Raw genomic sequence first — 14,669 nt, forward strand, 5'->3', positions numbered from 1 at the left:
GTTTCATAATGCAGGTGCTGTTAATCATCATTCCATGGATGATCCAGAGGTTAATCAAAATTATGTCCAACCTCTGGACACAAGGGGCAATTATTTTCCCCAGGGGAGGAACCAACCTCTACAACTCCAACCTCTAACGCGGCCACTTGACATGTAGGCCGGGAGAGAGGCCAATCATCCTTCCATGGATAATCCAGAGGTTACTCAAAATTATGTCCAACCTCTGGACATAGGGGGAAACTATTTTTCCCAGGGGAGGAACTTACCTCTGCCACTTCAACCTCTAACATGGCCACTTGACATTGAGGCCGTGAGAGAAGCCGTTCATCCCTCCATGGATGATCCAGAGGTTAATGAAAATTATGTCCAACCTTTGAACACAGGGGGCAATTATTTTCCCCAAGGGAGGAACCAACCTCTGCCACTCCAACCTCTAGCACAGCCACTTGACATGGAGGCCATGAGAGAAGCCGTTCATCCTTCCATGGATGATCCAGAGGTTAATGAAAATTATGTCCAACCTCTAGACACAGGGGGAAACTATTTTCCCCATGGGAGGAATCCACCCCTACCACTCCAACCTCTAGCACGGCCACTTGACATGGAGGCCGTGAGAGAATTCGTTCATCCTTATCCAGAGGTTAATCAAAATTATGTCCAACCTCTGGGCAAAGGGGACAATTATTTTCCCCAGGGGAGGAACCAACCTCTGTCACTCCAACCTCTGAGGAGGCCACTTGACGTGGAAGCTGTAAGAGAAGCCATCCATGTGCTATATCATTAACCGACCACGATTTCACAAATCGTATCCAGATCTCATTGACAAGGGATCGGTAGTGAATATTAAACCATTCACCACTGCCACTAACATGATGGAAGTTTGCTACTATGATTCCTATGTTGGCCCCATTCACTTTACTGGACAAAATAGAAAGGGCCAGCTAAAGAAAAATAAACCTCTAGAGATTCATCAAGAGGTTAAAAAGACAGCAGCAAAAATATTGGAATCAACGGCTATTGTTCCATACAAAAAGTCGTGCTCCTCCATCACTATTAAAGAAATTCATAATTAAGCTCACCTCTGGTGAGTTTGTAGCAGCTGCATCTGCAATTTTGATGGAACGTATGCATCATATTATGGAGGAGAGTAATTCAGCAGAGGTTCTTGATGCCGAAGTAACATTTCAAGAAGATGAGCTAGTATGGAAATTGATCTGATGCTAAAAACAGAGAATATGAGAAATGGTCTACCAACTGAGAAGGACCATTCTTGGTCCACAGTGATGAAGGGTAACGAATAATGGCTATAAAGTCTAGAGGGTGAGCCTCATAAAAAAAATCATCAATGAAAAATACTTGAAAAAGTAAACTCCCACCATATGGGAGAAATATAATTTGCAAATGACTTAATGGCTTTTAGCCATACATGTACTGGAGAATATGCAAGTGTGTTTTTAGAATTGTCAGTACATGTGTAGTAACATGATGGCTTTTAGCCAAAGGTATCATCAAAATCTTAGAAGTTTGGCTGCTTTAGCTAAACCAGTACTTTTCATTAATTTTTCATTTTTGACACAAGTTGTAATGTAATGGCTTTTAGCCATTTTTATAATTAAAGTTATAGGAGTTTGGCTATCTTGGCTAAACTGCTATTTTTCATTTCCTAAGTTGTAATTTAATGGCCTCTAGCCATTCTTCTAAAAAAGAAAGAGGCTCTGATTAATTGACTCCAGGTGTTAATTTCAGAAGTTTGGCCAGAGGTTGACTCTGGAAGTTTGGCCAGAGGTTGATTCTAGAGGTTGACTCTAGAAGTTTAGTCAGAGTTTGACTCTAGAAGTTTGGCCAGAGGTTGATTCTAGAGGTTGACTCTAGAAGTTTGGTCAAAGTTTGACTCTAGAAGTTTGGCCAGAGGTTGATTCTAGAGGTTGACTCTAGAAGTTTGGCCAGAGGTTGATACTCTAGAAGTTTGGCCAGAGGTTGATTCTAGAAGTTGACTCTAGAAGTTTGGTCATAAGTTGACTCTAGAAGTTTGTCCAGAGTTTGATTCTAGAGGTTGACTCTACTCTAGAAGTTTGGCCAGAGGTTGATTCTAGAGGTTGACTCTAAAGGTTTGGCCAGAGGTTGATTTCAGAGGTTGGCCAAGATGTTCAGAAACATATTAATGAAAGTAAGATTGAAAAAAAAATATTACCGCTGATTTTAGAGCCACTGTGTATAAAGATTGCAAGCTGCTGGGCGAAGTATTGGCTGGGTTGGCTGGCCAGATATTTGCTGTAGCAGCTGAACGATGGCGAGCAACCTACTGCCGCTGACGGAAGCAAAGGAGAACCACGCTGCTGCTGTTGGGTCGCCAGAATCGTCGCACGTCATGGGAGTTGTGTTGTGGATGGCGTGAAGGCTGCCGTTGGAGCTGGGTGAGAAAAGCTGGAGGTTGCCGCTGCCGCTGTGAAAGCTTGGCGAGCGCGAGACGAGGCGGCTGCCGGGCTGCTGACTGTCGGCAAGGTGGTGGTAGCTGGAGGTTGGTGGATTTTATTTAACTAAGCTAGACAAATCTTGGGGATCGATGCTTGGTGGATTGAGAAGAAAAATAATTTTAAATTTTTGGGGATTAGGATTTGCTAGAGGTTTTGGAGAAGGAGTGAAATTCTCTTGACCTTCTAAAATCTCTAAAAGTTAATAATTTTGGCTTAAAGAAAATATATAAATGGATTTATTTCTAAAAAGCCAATTATATAGGGGGCATTGTTTGCACCAAAATTAAAAATCTGGCCAAAAGGCCATAAAAGCCCATATTCTTTTAAAAGATAGAAAAAGCAATTCAGAAGTTAATTTCAGAGGTTTGACCAAGGTTTGACCTTTGACGGAAGATTAATTTCAGAAGACCTTTGACAGAAGATTAACTTCAGAGATTGATTTCAGAGGTTAATTTCAGAGGTTTGACCATTAATTCCAGAGGTTTGACCAATTTGACCTTTTACAGAAGATTGATTTCAGAGGTTTGATTATTAATTCCAGAGGTTTGACCAATTTAACCTTTGACAGAAGATTGATTTCAGAAGTTAATTTCAGAGGTTTGACCATTAATTCCAGAGGTTTGACCAATTTGACCTTTGACAGAAGATTGATTTCAGAAGTTAATTTCAGAGGTTTGACCATTAATTCCTGAGGTTTGACCAATTTGACCTTTGACAGAAGATTATTTTCAGAAGTTAATTTCATATGTTTGACTAGACCTTTGACTAGAAGATTAATTTCAGAGGTTCAAACAATATAACTTGGGAAGCGAACTTCAGAAGCTGAAGTTCAAAACTTTAAATCCTTAGGTAAAAGCCCATAATATTGATGTCAGAAGCCCATGATATTGATATCAGAAGAAGTTGGAAGCCCATAAGCCAACCCACGTGCTCGAAGCAGTTGAAGAAGCAGCTTCTGGAATTTCTGAAGGTGGAAAGCATCGTGTGGAGATAGTGGGCAGTTGAAGAGTAAAACTCAAGCAGTAGTTTTCAAAGACTATAAATAAGAAGGAAGCAGAACAATTTTAGCCCCCGATCAAATCCAACAAAAATCAGCCAAAGGCAAAAACTCAAACACTATGTATTCTCAATTTTCAATCAGTAAAGAACTTTACGATTGAATTTTTTTGTTTTCATTCAAGTTCTCAGCATTACTTTTTTGGAGTACTTGTAATAAGGTTAACCAAACTCCAATCGCTTTTTCAGAAGTTAAGTTTACATTTTGGAATCTACTTCCTACCGCATTTCAAACTTATTGTTACGGTTTTCACAAAAACGCAAAACGCCATTAACACATATATACGAAGATATTCTATTTAGAAATATTTTTATATTTTAAAAAATATATCAAATATTATGGAAGAAATTTATTTTTTAATTAAATATTTATCTGATAGAAATAAAAATACATAAATTTATAATTAGTGGACATCATCATAAGTATATTTTTATTTTTATTTGTAAAAAAATTGTAGTTTTACATTGAACTACACTTAAAATTTAATCTTTTAAAATTTTATCAGTCAATTTTTTTATTTACTTTTTTATTTTATTTATAGTTAGATGATTAAAAACTGCAAAACCAAAAATTGAAACCATTTTAAATGGTTAACTTGTTAAATGGTTAACCATTTTTTATTTTAAATTTTAACTTTTAAATTTCTAAAATTATAATATTATAAACCGATTTAGAAATATCACACATGGATGGGTTAATTAGTCCATATCCATCTCTAATCTTTACATATTGTTCACAAACAACCCCCTTGGATGTTAGTTGTAAGGTTTGGGCTAAGTATAAAAATGCTCAAAAAGGGGTTTGGTCCACATTATTACCTCAGAGAAACAGTTTGTGCAAAAATCTCTTATAAAAATTTAAAAGCTTACATTAATACCTCAATACCCTTAAATAAATTTATTTTAACAAAAAATAATATTATTCCTTACATGTATGTAGGAGTGAGCATAGACTGAACCAACTCAAAAAACTGAAGAAAACCGACCAAGATAGCTTGGTTTGGTTATTCAGTAAAAAAGGTTTGATTCGGTAAAAATGGTTTGGTCTGGAGATCATGGGCCTAATTTTAATCGCAGAATTAATGGTTTGACAAAGAGTTTAGGGCAGTATCAGAACCGGATGGATTCTGCTGGTTTGGAGGGATACAACAATACATCTAGGAGTTCCATAATCTATTGGCGCGAAGGAGGAGTTGTATTGGGAGAAAGATCTAAATGTCATTGGCTTAGTGAGGAGATGCCAAGACCCGCTTCTTTCACAATGCAGCTTCGGTTAGGCAGAAGTTAAACAGAGTTAGCAGGTTCCGTGATGAAAACGGGGTGTGGCGAAGTTCGAGAGTGGAAGTTAACAATATTGCTATTCGGTATTTTTTGAATCTTTTGTCAGATTTGGAAGACTATCCAGTTGAGACTATTGAAATTGAGTCAAGAATAAGAGTTGTTCACAGTGATATTTTAACTAGTCCTATTATGGCTAACGAAGTGAGAAAGACAGTTTGTAGCATGCAAAACGAAAAATCTCCGGGTCCAGATGGTTTAACCCTACTTTCTTTAAACATCATTGAAGTGTGATTTATAATAATGTTTTTTTGACTTGTCATGATTTTTTAGTAGTGAGAGGTTGAGGGAAGGGTTAAATGACATGGTTATAGCTCTAATTCCAAAAAACATTATCCTGGAGGTGATGTCAGACTTGAGTCCAATCTCTTTATGCAATGTGCTGTACAAGATATTTTCAAAAGTATTAGTTAATCGGATGAATAAACCTATGCCCATTATTATCTCCGAAAATTAAAGCGCATTAATAGAAGGCAAGCTTATTACTAATAATTTTCTCATTGCTTATGAAATTGGGCACTACCTAAGGAGGAAGCGGAAAGGGAAGCTCGGGTTGGCTTCCTTAAAATCTATATGAGAAAGGCCTATGATAGAATTCGGTGGAATTTTATTGAGAATATGATGAAGGGGCTTGGTTTTAGTTGCATATTTGTTGAGCTGATTATGACCCGTATAACTACGGTTAAGTTCACTAGAATAGGAGACAATTCAGACATAGTCCTTATCGTGCCGAGTCGAGGTCTCAGGCAGGGTGATCCGTTATCGCCTTATTTATTTATTATTTGTGTGGAAGGGTTACGTTCTCTGTTAACTCAAATGGAAAACAGTGGCTGATTGTACAATGTTAAAAAAATTCGAGGAGCGCCATCAATAAGTCATTTGCTTTTCTTAGATGATTGCTTGTTTTTTTTAGAGCATCGATTGTGGAAATAGATGTAGTTAAAGAGGTGTTGGATTGATACGAGGGTTTTTCTGGGCAAAAAGTTAATTTTCAGAAGTAGAATATTCAATTTAGTGGGAATGTTAGTGAAGCTGACAAACACGACATCTACACGGTGTTGAATTTTTCGAGCCCGAATAGTCATGGCAATTACTTAGGGTTGTCGTCCCTTGTAGGGGAGAAAAAGAGAAAAAATTTTGACTTTATTAAGGAGCGAGTTTGGAATAAAATCAGGGATTGGAACTCTAAATTTTTGTCTCGAGGTGGGAAGGAAATTTGGATCAAAACAGATGCTAAGTCTATGCCAAACTACGTGATGAATGTATTTATTATTCAGCAAAGGCTGTGTGATGAGCTAGAAAGGATGATGATTTTTTTTGTGGGGGAAAGATCAAGATACAAAGAAAGGGATCAATCGAGCAAGGTGGGATAAGTTGTATATTCCGAAAATTTTGGTGGTATGGGGTTTAAAAATGTTCGGGATTTCAAAGTTGCCATGCTAGCTAAATAAGTTTGGAGGTTTAATAATTTGGAAGATAACTTAATGGTGAAGGTGTTTATAGCTAAATATTCTCTTAACATGTATTTTCTTGATGTGAAGTTGGTTCGTAATCCTAGCTATGTTTGAAGGAATATTTTCAAGGCTTAAGCGGGTATTAAAAAGGGCAAGATTGCGTATTGGAAATTAAAAGAAGGCTTTTGTTTGGTCCTCTCCTTGGATCACTAATCTGGATTTTGGCTATGTACAGACTGCCATGCTGGTTCAGTTAGCTGAAGCGAAAGTGGAGCAGCTCCTTGTTGTTGGTGGCTCGGAGCCGGACGTGGGTCTGCTAAGAGATATCTTTGTTGCCGAAGATATTAATCGTATCTTAAATGTTCCTATTAGTAACCGTAATGTAGAGGACATGTGAGTTTGATTGCGGATTCATAGGGTTTTAGTGGGCAGCCGGATAGCATTTGGGGGAAAATATGGAGTCTCTGAATCCCACTTTATAATCGGAACTTTTTGGCGCCAAATGTATGTTTCATTACAGGTCATCAGGAGTGGTTTTCACTTTGCTGAATTTCTCATAAATGTAAATGCTAATGATTGATTTATTGAAATCTCATCTTTTGATCAAAAAAAATGTAAAGGATTAGATTCTCTCAAGTTCATTTCAACTTGAGGGGTCATATTAACGATCTATACTATGCATTGTAAAATGGGTGGTGTAGCTCAATTTAATTAAAATTATGCTTTTTTTAATATACATCATTCATTTTGTAATAAATACTGTGAATGTATAGAACATAACTCCTCATGTTAAAATGAACTTGAAAAAAATTTAATTCGGTGAAAAACCAGAACCTAGCTACTTGCTACAACTCTTAATATAGTCCAGATTTTATTTCCTTCTGCAGAAACGCATATTATGTGCTCATGGCCACAAATTCGTAGTGCGCCATCTTAAATAATTCTGAAAAAAATGAGTGACTGGAAAATAAGTGCACTAACATTTCATGCACAACCGACATGGATCGCCACTTCTATAAAACCCTATTCATCCAGAAGCTAAACCCTACTCACAAACCAAAAACAAAACCCTAAAATTTTATTATTTGGCCCAAAACTATGCAACAAATACGCAACTTTACGACCATAAAAACCTCTTCTGGTGGAGTTTGGCAAGGCGATAATCCTCTAAATTATGCCTTCCCATTATTAATAGTTCAAGCAATTCTAGTTCTCATCGTCACCCGCTTCCTCACTTTCCTTCTAAAGCCCCTTCGACAACCACGAGTTGTTGCTGAAATAATTGTATATTTTTTTCCTTCCATCTCCTATATAATCATATATTATTATATGTCCTATATAATTATATTATTATATGTCCTTTTAGTTATTGCATTTGTAATTTACTATTTTAAATTTTATCCAGGCCTGGCCTCACCATACTACAAAATCATTTAACTAGATTAAACCACACCTTCTATAATTATTAAAATGGCCTGCATGTTATTTATTTATCTATTATTTTTCTTTTCTTAAATGATTAACTGTAAAAGTATAAATATAATACGCAGTAGTTTTTATTTCGAACATGTTTTTATAATATTACTAGCTATTTTATTTTATTTTCTGTTTGTATTACTTTTTTATATATTTAACTTTTTAATTCAGTTGAAAAAAAATTATGCTTAGTTTATGCTATTATTAGATTATATTATTTACTAAAGGTTTGTCTTAAGAGCTAAGTTCAAAAGATAAATACTAAGTTTTAGCGTGAATTATAACACAAATTTTAATGTTTGGCAGAATCAGTCTTTAATTTTATTTTTTGGTAAATCAGAACACTGAACTATTTTCGGTTGAAAATTCGCTTATGTGATTGTCGTAATGGTGTATATTATGGAGCCCATGTTAGCGTTTTTTCAACAGAAAATTGTTTGGACTTTTGACTTGCCAAAGTTTTGAAATTGGTAACTATTTTATTAAATTGTAAAATTTGTGTTGTAATTATAAAACGTGTAAAGTTTTATAGTTTAATTTGTAATTACCCTTTTCTAAATAATAAAAAGGAGACTTCTCTTAAATTCTATTTAAAATATATTAATAATTATATATCTATAGACTTTATAGTTTATTTTTATTTTTATTTTAACTAATTTTTATAAATTAATTAGGACTTCTGTAATCCAAAACAATAAGGTAATGTAAATACACAATCTTAGTGTTTTTAGAATGCTAAAGATAAAATTATAGAATTTATCCGGAGAGATCCATTAATGTTAGAATTAATATATATACAAAAGATTAATTTATTTATTTTCAATGTATATACCTATAGGGTAACACTAAAGCACAATAATAAAAAGTTACTATTATATAATTCTATCTTATAGATTGTATCTCTTTATCACTATTTGTTTTAAAAATATTTTTATATGATTACTTTTAGATTTTTTTCTTTTCCTCTTATACTAAAAAAATACTGAAAAACAGTATTTAGATATGGGGTGGAGTTGGTCTTATCACTACATGACTAGCAATATTTAGTGTGCTGATCAAATCACAGAGAACTAGAAAACATGCATTTTAACATACATATTTTTATCATACTAGTTTCGCATTACGTGCTATACACGTGGCTCGTAACGTAATTTGTCAATGAACGTATTAGTAAATTTATTATAATTATTAATAAATATATATATTTGGTTATTAAATTTTTTTCATACTGAATTTATTCTTCTTTTGGTTTTATAATAACCATAATTAAATAATTAATTTATTTTTATTAGTAATATCTTTAAAAATAACAAGATAAAAATTTAAATAATAATATATTGATCAAATAAAGTATTTTAATTTTATAGTTCAATCAAACTAAAAGATAGATATTCCTACTAACTTGGAGACAATTTAGTTATTTTTTACATACTAAAAGCTAAATTGGAGATAATTTAGCTACCTATTCTAATTAGGACTTTAATTACAATAGTGATTAATTAAATAACTAATTAGTTAATGACTATAAAACCTTTATTTAGTATTAAACTGGAAAGGATTATTCCGTAAATTTGCCTGTCCCCCCCCCATCCGTGCTTTTATATATAGTATAGATATATATAGACTTAATTGGTGATTATTTTTCTTTGCATGTTACTAGGGCGGAGTTTTGCTTGGGCCATCAGCTCTTGGCCGGAACAAATACTTGTTTGACATAGTATTTCCTTCATGGAGCACTCCTATACTAGAATCCGTAGCAAGTTTAGGCCTCCTTTTCTTTCTCTTCCTAGTAGGTCTCGAACTGGACTTAAACTCAATCCGCCGTACCGGAAAAACTGCTTTCGGCATAGCACTCGCCGGAATCTCCCTCCCTTTCCTATTCAGCATCGGAGTATCGTTCCTTCTTCGAAAAGCCGTTCATGGTATGGACAAGGTTGGCTATGTCCAATGTATAATGTTCATCGGAGTTTCCCTATCCATCACTGCTTTTCCTGTTCTCGCTCGCATTCTAGCAGAGCTCAAACTTCTAACCACCCATGTCGGTCAAACCGCCATGGCCGCAGCCGCATTCAACGACGTAGCAGCATGGATCTTGCTAGCCCTAGCCGTAGCACTCGCGGAAAACGGCTCAAACGGGGATCATTCAAGCTCCAGCGCTTTAACATCTATATGGGTTCTCATTTCCGGAGTTGCTTTTATTGCTTTCATGCTCATTTTTGTTCGACCAGTAATGACTTGGGTCGCAAGGCAATGCTCACTAGGACAAGATGGGGCAGACGAAGCATATGTATGTTTAACCTTAGCCGGAGTAATGTTGTCCGGGTTAATGACCGATCTTATAGGAATACATGCAATATTTGGTGCATTTGTGTTCGGTTTAATGATACCTAAAGAAGGAGAATTTGCGGGGAGATTGATTAAAAAGATTGAAGATTTTGTTTGTGGTTTGCTACTGCCGCTTTACTTTGCTTCGAGTGGGTTAAAGACAGATGTGGGGACAATCCGCGGAGCTGAAGCGTGGGGACTTCTGGCGTTGGTAATAACGACGGCTTGTGTCGGTAAGATTGTCGGAACGTTTGCGGTGGCTATGGTGTGCAAAATTCCGGTGAGGGAGTCTTTAGCGCTTGGAGTATTGATGAATACAAAAGGTTTGGTGGAGCTCATTGTTCTCAACATTGGCAAGGAGAAAAAGGTATGTTTTTATTTGTTTTGAACAATGTTTTTCTTTTTCTTTTTATCATACAGTCAACCCTCTGATAATTAATATACATGATGAACTAAAAATTTATTAATTATTAGAATTATTAATTTATTGAATACTTTATAAGACGTAATATTCAAATTGGTTCCCTAAATTTTTTATTAATTATTAGAATTATTAATTTATTGAGTATTAAGTATTAGAGGGTTTGTTATACAGTCAACCATCTGATAATTAATATATATGACTAAAAATTTATTAATTATTAAAATTATTAATTTATTGAATACTTTATAAGACGTAATATTCAAATTGGTTCACTAAAATTTTATTAATTATTAAAATTATTTATTTATTGAGTATTAATTATTAGAGGGTCTGCGATTGCTAAAAATAACTTGCGATTGCTGAAAATAACTTGGAATAATTAAACATCATTGATTTGCTGAACCTTTTGTTTCGAAAGCGAGACAGATCATTAAACTTCAATAGTTATGACTTTGTCTCCATGTTGGAATATTACTGCACATGAATACAACAAATCCTTACCTACCCACTCGAAAAGGATTATTTCAAAAAATATTAAACAGCTTATATGTAAAAATCAGACTCTCATAATTTGTGATAAGAAAGTTATAAATAATTAATCGATGGCTTAATGGTTTAAAAAAAGTCAATTTTGTTTATTATTCTCTCCGTACTAAAAAAATAGACTAAATGGTTATTTTAGGCGTTTGAAAATATAGACAAAATTATTATATTAATTTGAATAATCAACATAAAATACCAATTTTTTTGGATAAATAACTAGCATATTAGCTCAATCTCAAAAAATTGATAATATTAATATTCATTAATTTTAACCACTTTTATTATATATTCTATAAATCATCATTAATTATCATTTTATACAATATAAGAATTAATAACAAACTTATATTTTTGAAATTTAATTACAATTCCAACACAATAATTACCTTTCTCATAATATAAATTAATAATATTTAAAATATATAAATTATAAAATTAAGATTATTATTGGAAGTTAACAAAATATAACGACTTTAATTATTTCTTAATTTTTGTGCATATTCTATTTCGCCTATCTTTATGAGACAGAGGGAGTATAATTTTATTTAGAGCTTTTGAAACTGTTAAATTTATTCTAATTTAATAATTTTATGGTCAATTTATATCAATTTAATAATTTTGTTTTATATTTATTTAATCTTCAATCAATTTCATTGTTCAAATTTTCAGTTGAATCTTATACTATTACTAACTCTTTAATTAGCAAAATTTTAAAAAAAATTCAAAAACAATAATAAAATTCAATTTTTATTTTTTTTATTTTAATGTTTAACTAATGAAAATAAATTATATTTAAAATTATTTTGTTTGATGATGAACAGGTACTCAATGATGAAATGTTTGCTATTTTAGTGCTTATGGCCCTCGTCACCACCTTCATGACAACTCCAATAGTAATGGCCATTTACAAACCCTCAACTCGTATCTTCCGAGTGGAAACTCAATCATCAACTCGAAAGAACTCTCAACACACTACAACAATTCTTGCTTGCGTTCATAATCCAGACAATGTACCTTCAATTTTCAATCTCATCGAATCAACTACAACTCTCCAAAAATCCTCTCTCAAGCTCTATCTAATGCACCTTGTTCAACTCACCGATCGATCATCTTCGATCATGATGGTTCAACGCACTCGAAAGAACGGTTTTCCCTTCGTTAAGCAATTGATCTCTCAGACCAGCCGTAGTAGTAATGATCAAATAGCAGCTCCATTTAATGTTTATGGAAAAATCGGAAATGGCCACGTTAAAATTCGGCAGTCAACTTCTGTGTCCGCATTGTCCACAATGCATGAAGATATTTGCAGTTTCGCGGAAAGTAAATGCGTAGATTTGATAATTTTGCCGTTCCACAAGCAATGGAATGACGGAACAGAGGAGGTTGGGAATGTTGGATTGCGATTTGTCAATCAAAATGTTCTTGCGACTGCTCCATGTTCCGTCGCCCTACTTGTGGACCGTGGATTTAGTTGCGCCGATCAGAAGGTTTGTATTCTGTTTTTTGGCGGCTTTGATGATCGTAAGGCTCTGGAAATGGGCGGTCGGATGTCTGAACACCCGAGTATTAGTACTACTCTGATCAGATTTCAACATCAACATGCTATCGAATGTAAAGACACATCAAAGGTATTAGGCCATCTCTCATTTCTATATTTCAAATTTTGTCACATATTTTAAATTGGAACATCAATTTGATTTCTTTTTTAATATTTTTAGTACTTCAATTTAGGCGGAAGTATTTCAATACTTCTCCATCAAAATAAATTGATATGACAAACTGATTGAAATATATTTGTCACGTCATCTGTCATTCTAGAAACTAATTTATAAAATTATTAATGATAATTGGCGGTATTATGTTTTCGAAATGGTGAAATTTTCTCTGGACAATGGATTGCATTTTTATGATGGTTTTGATCGCGCTAATTGCAGGAAGGAGATGACGAAGTAGCGATGGCGGAATTCCGAGGAAAATGGAACGGATCGGTCGAGTATATAGAGAAGGATATGAAGAATATAAGGGAGGAGATGATGAACATAGGAATAAACTTCAATTTGGTGATTGTGGGGAAGGGAGCTACAGTATCAGAACTAGCAAACCCTCAGGCAGAACATCCTGAGCTAGGCCATCTAGGCGCTCTTCTAGCTTCATCAGAATTTAGCATCACAGCCTCTGTGCTAATTATCCAACGCCACAATCCAGCCGATAATGTCGAAACGATTAATTGCAAAAAAATCATGAATGTTTAATGTAGTGATCAGAAACATGTCCGCTAAAAAAAATCCGCAATATAAATCGGTGCTTGCATAGTCTAGCTGTAAGGATTTTACATTTCGTTATGTGAGTCACAATTTCAATTTTTTGCTCTCCATTGTAATACTTAAAAATCAGAAATAAAAAGTTTGGAAACCTTCAGGAAGAACATCAAGAGCTAGGCCATACAGGCGCTGTTTTAGCTACATCAGAATTTAGCATCACAGCCTCTATGCTAATTATCCAGCACCACAATCCAACCGATAATGTTGAAAATGAATAATTACAAAAAGATCATGAATGTCTGGTGTAATGATCAGAACCGTGTTCATACTCAATGAAAACATCGGAGATAATCTCTGCTCGCATAGTCTAACTGTAGAGACACTATAATTTGGTATGTGAGTCACGGGTAATTGATTCTGAAGGTCATTGAACTTTTGAATTTTTTCATTTCAATCACTAAATTATTATTTTTTTCTTTTTGATCACTGAACTTTCAATTTTTTTTCAAAAATGCTTAGGTGGTAAGCGGAATTAATGTTTTATGTGAAAACTTGTCATATATGCATAATTTGACCTAAAAATTCATTTTTAAAATGGAATTATGAATGTCATAAACTTTCAAATTAAAACTAGCAAAATCCGGTTGCCACATGTCAATTTCCGGCTGCCAGCTAAGCATTTTTGGCCGGAAATACTAAAATGAAGAAAAAAACTGAAAGTTCAATGATCGAAAAGAAAAAAAATATTTAATGACTGAAATGAAAAAAGTGAAAAGTATAGTTATGGTTAGAATCAATTACACGTGAGTCACAATTTTAATTCTCTCCTTTTGAAAATCTTGTAATAAAAAATGTGGATTATGGAAGATGATTACCAACTTATAAGTTCTTTTATGGATTTCAACATAGAGAGGAATAAATTACAATATGCAACATATGATGTAGGCAATCTTAAAAATTAAAGGGGTTAAACTAAAAAAAAAATTAATGCTAATTTAAACAATTTTGAAAATTTTCATAAATCAAGAATCGAAGATAGATTGAAGATCTTTCAACAATAAAGACAAAATCATTCATGGGCTATAGTAGTTTTTTTTAATATTTTATTTTATTTGTTTGTTTTATGAATTTTATTTTGTACTTTCTACATGAAATGTTTGTTATTATGTGAAAGGTTGTTTTTCCTTTTTTATGAAGGGTTTTTATGAAAGACGGCACTTTATTGGCGAAATAGTTAGATAGTTTATTTTTTATTTTTGTAAGCAGATCTGCGAATCAGGCAGCATGTTGTCTCCATGTCAGGTCACCGGGTTTGATT

General features: G+C 33.8%; 1 protein-coding gene across 1 annotated transcript; it reads left to right on the top strand.

Annotated features, from left to right (window-relative positions):
- Positions 1–7,386: 7,386 nt before the first annotated feature.
- LOC126665654 (cation/H(+) antiporter 20-like) lies at positions 7,387–13,450 on the top strand. The gene is made up of 4 exons (XM_050358509.2): positions 7,387–7,606; positions 9,459–10,490; positions 11,912–12,718; positions 13,025–13,450. Exons 1-4 carry the CDS (start codon positions 7,421–7,423, stop codon positions 13,340–13,342), a joined length of 2,343 nt encoding a protein of 780 aa, XP_050214466.1. The 5' UTR covers positions 7,387–7,420; the 3' UTR covers positions 13,343–13,450.
- Positions 13,451–14,669: the final 1,219 nt, after the last annotated feature.

This window comes from Mercurialis annua, linkage group LG1-X (genome assembly GCF_937616625.2).
Source record: "Mercurialis annua linkage group LG1-X, ddMerAnnu1.2, whole genome shotgun sequence".
Lineage (NCBI taxonomy): Eukaryota > Viridiplantae > Streptophyta > Magnoliopsida > Malpighiales > Euphorbiaceae > Mercurialis > Mercurialis annua.

Bases quoted from the DNA above. Each gene is read 5' to 3' on its own strand.
- LOC126665654 (XM_050358509.2), top strand. From the start codon at position 7,421: ATGCAACAAATACGCAACTTTACGACCATAAAAACCTCTTCTGGTGGA. The intron at 10,491-11,911 runs GTATGTTTTTAT...GATGATGAACAG, and splicing joins ACATTGGCAAGGAGAAAAAG to GTACTCAATGATGAAATGTT. The intron at 12,719-13,024 runs GTATTAGGCCAT...CGCTAATTGCAG, and splicing joins AATGTAAAGACACATCAAAG to GAAGGAGATGACGAAGTAGC.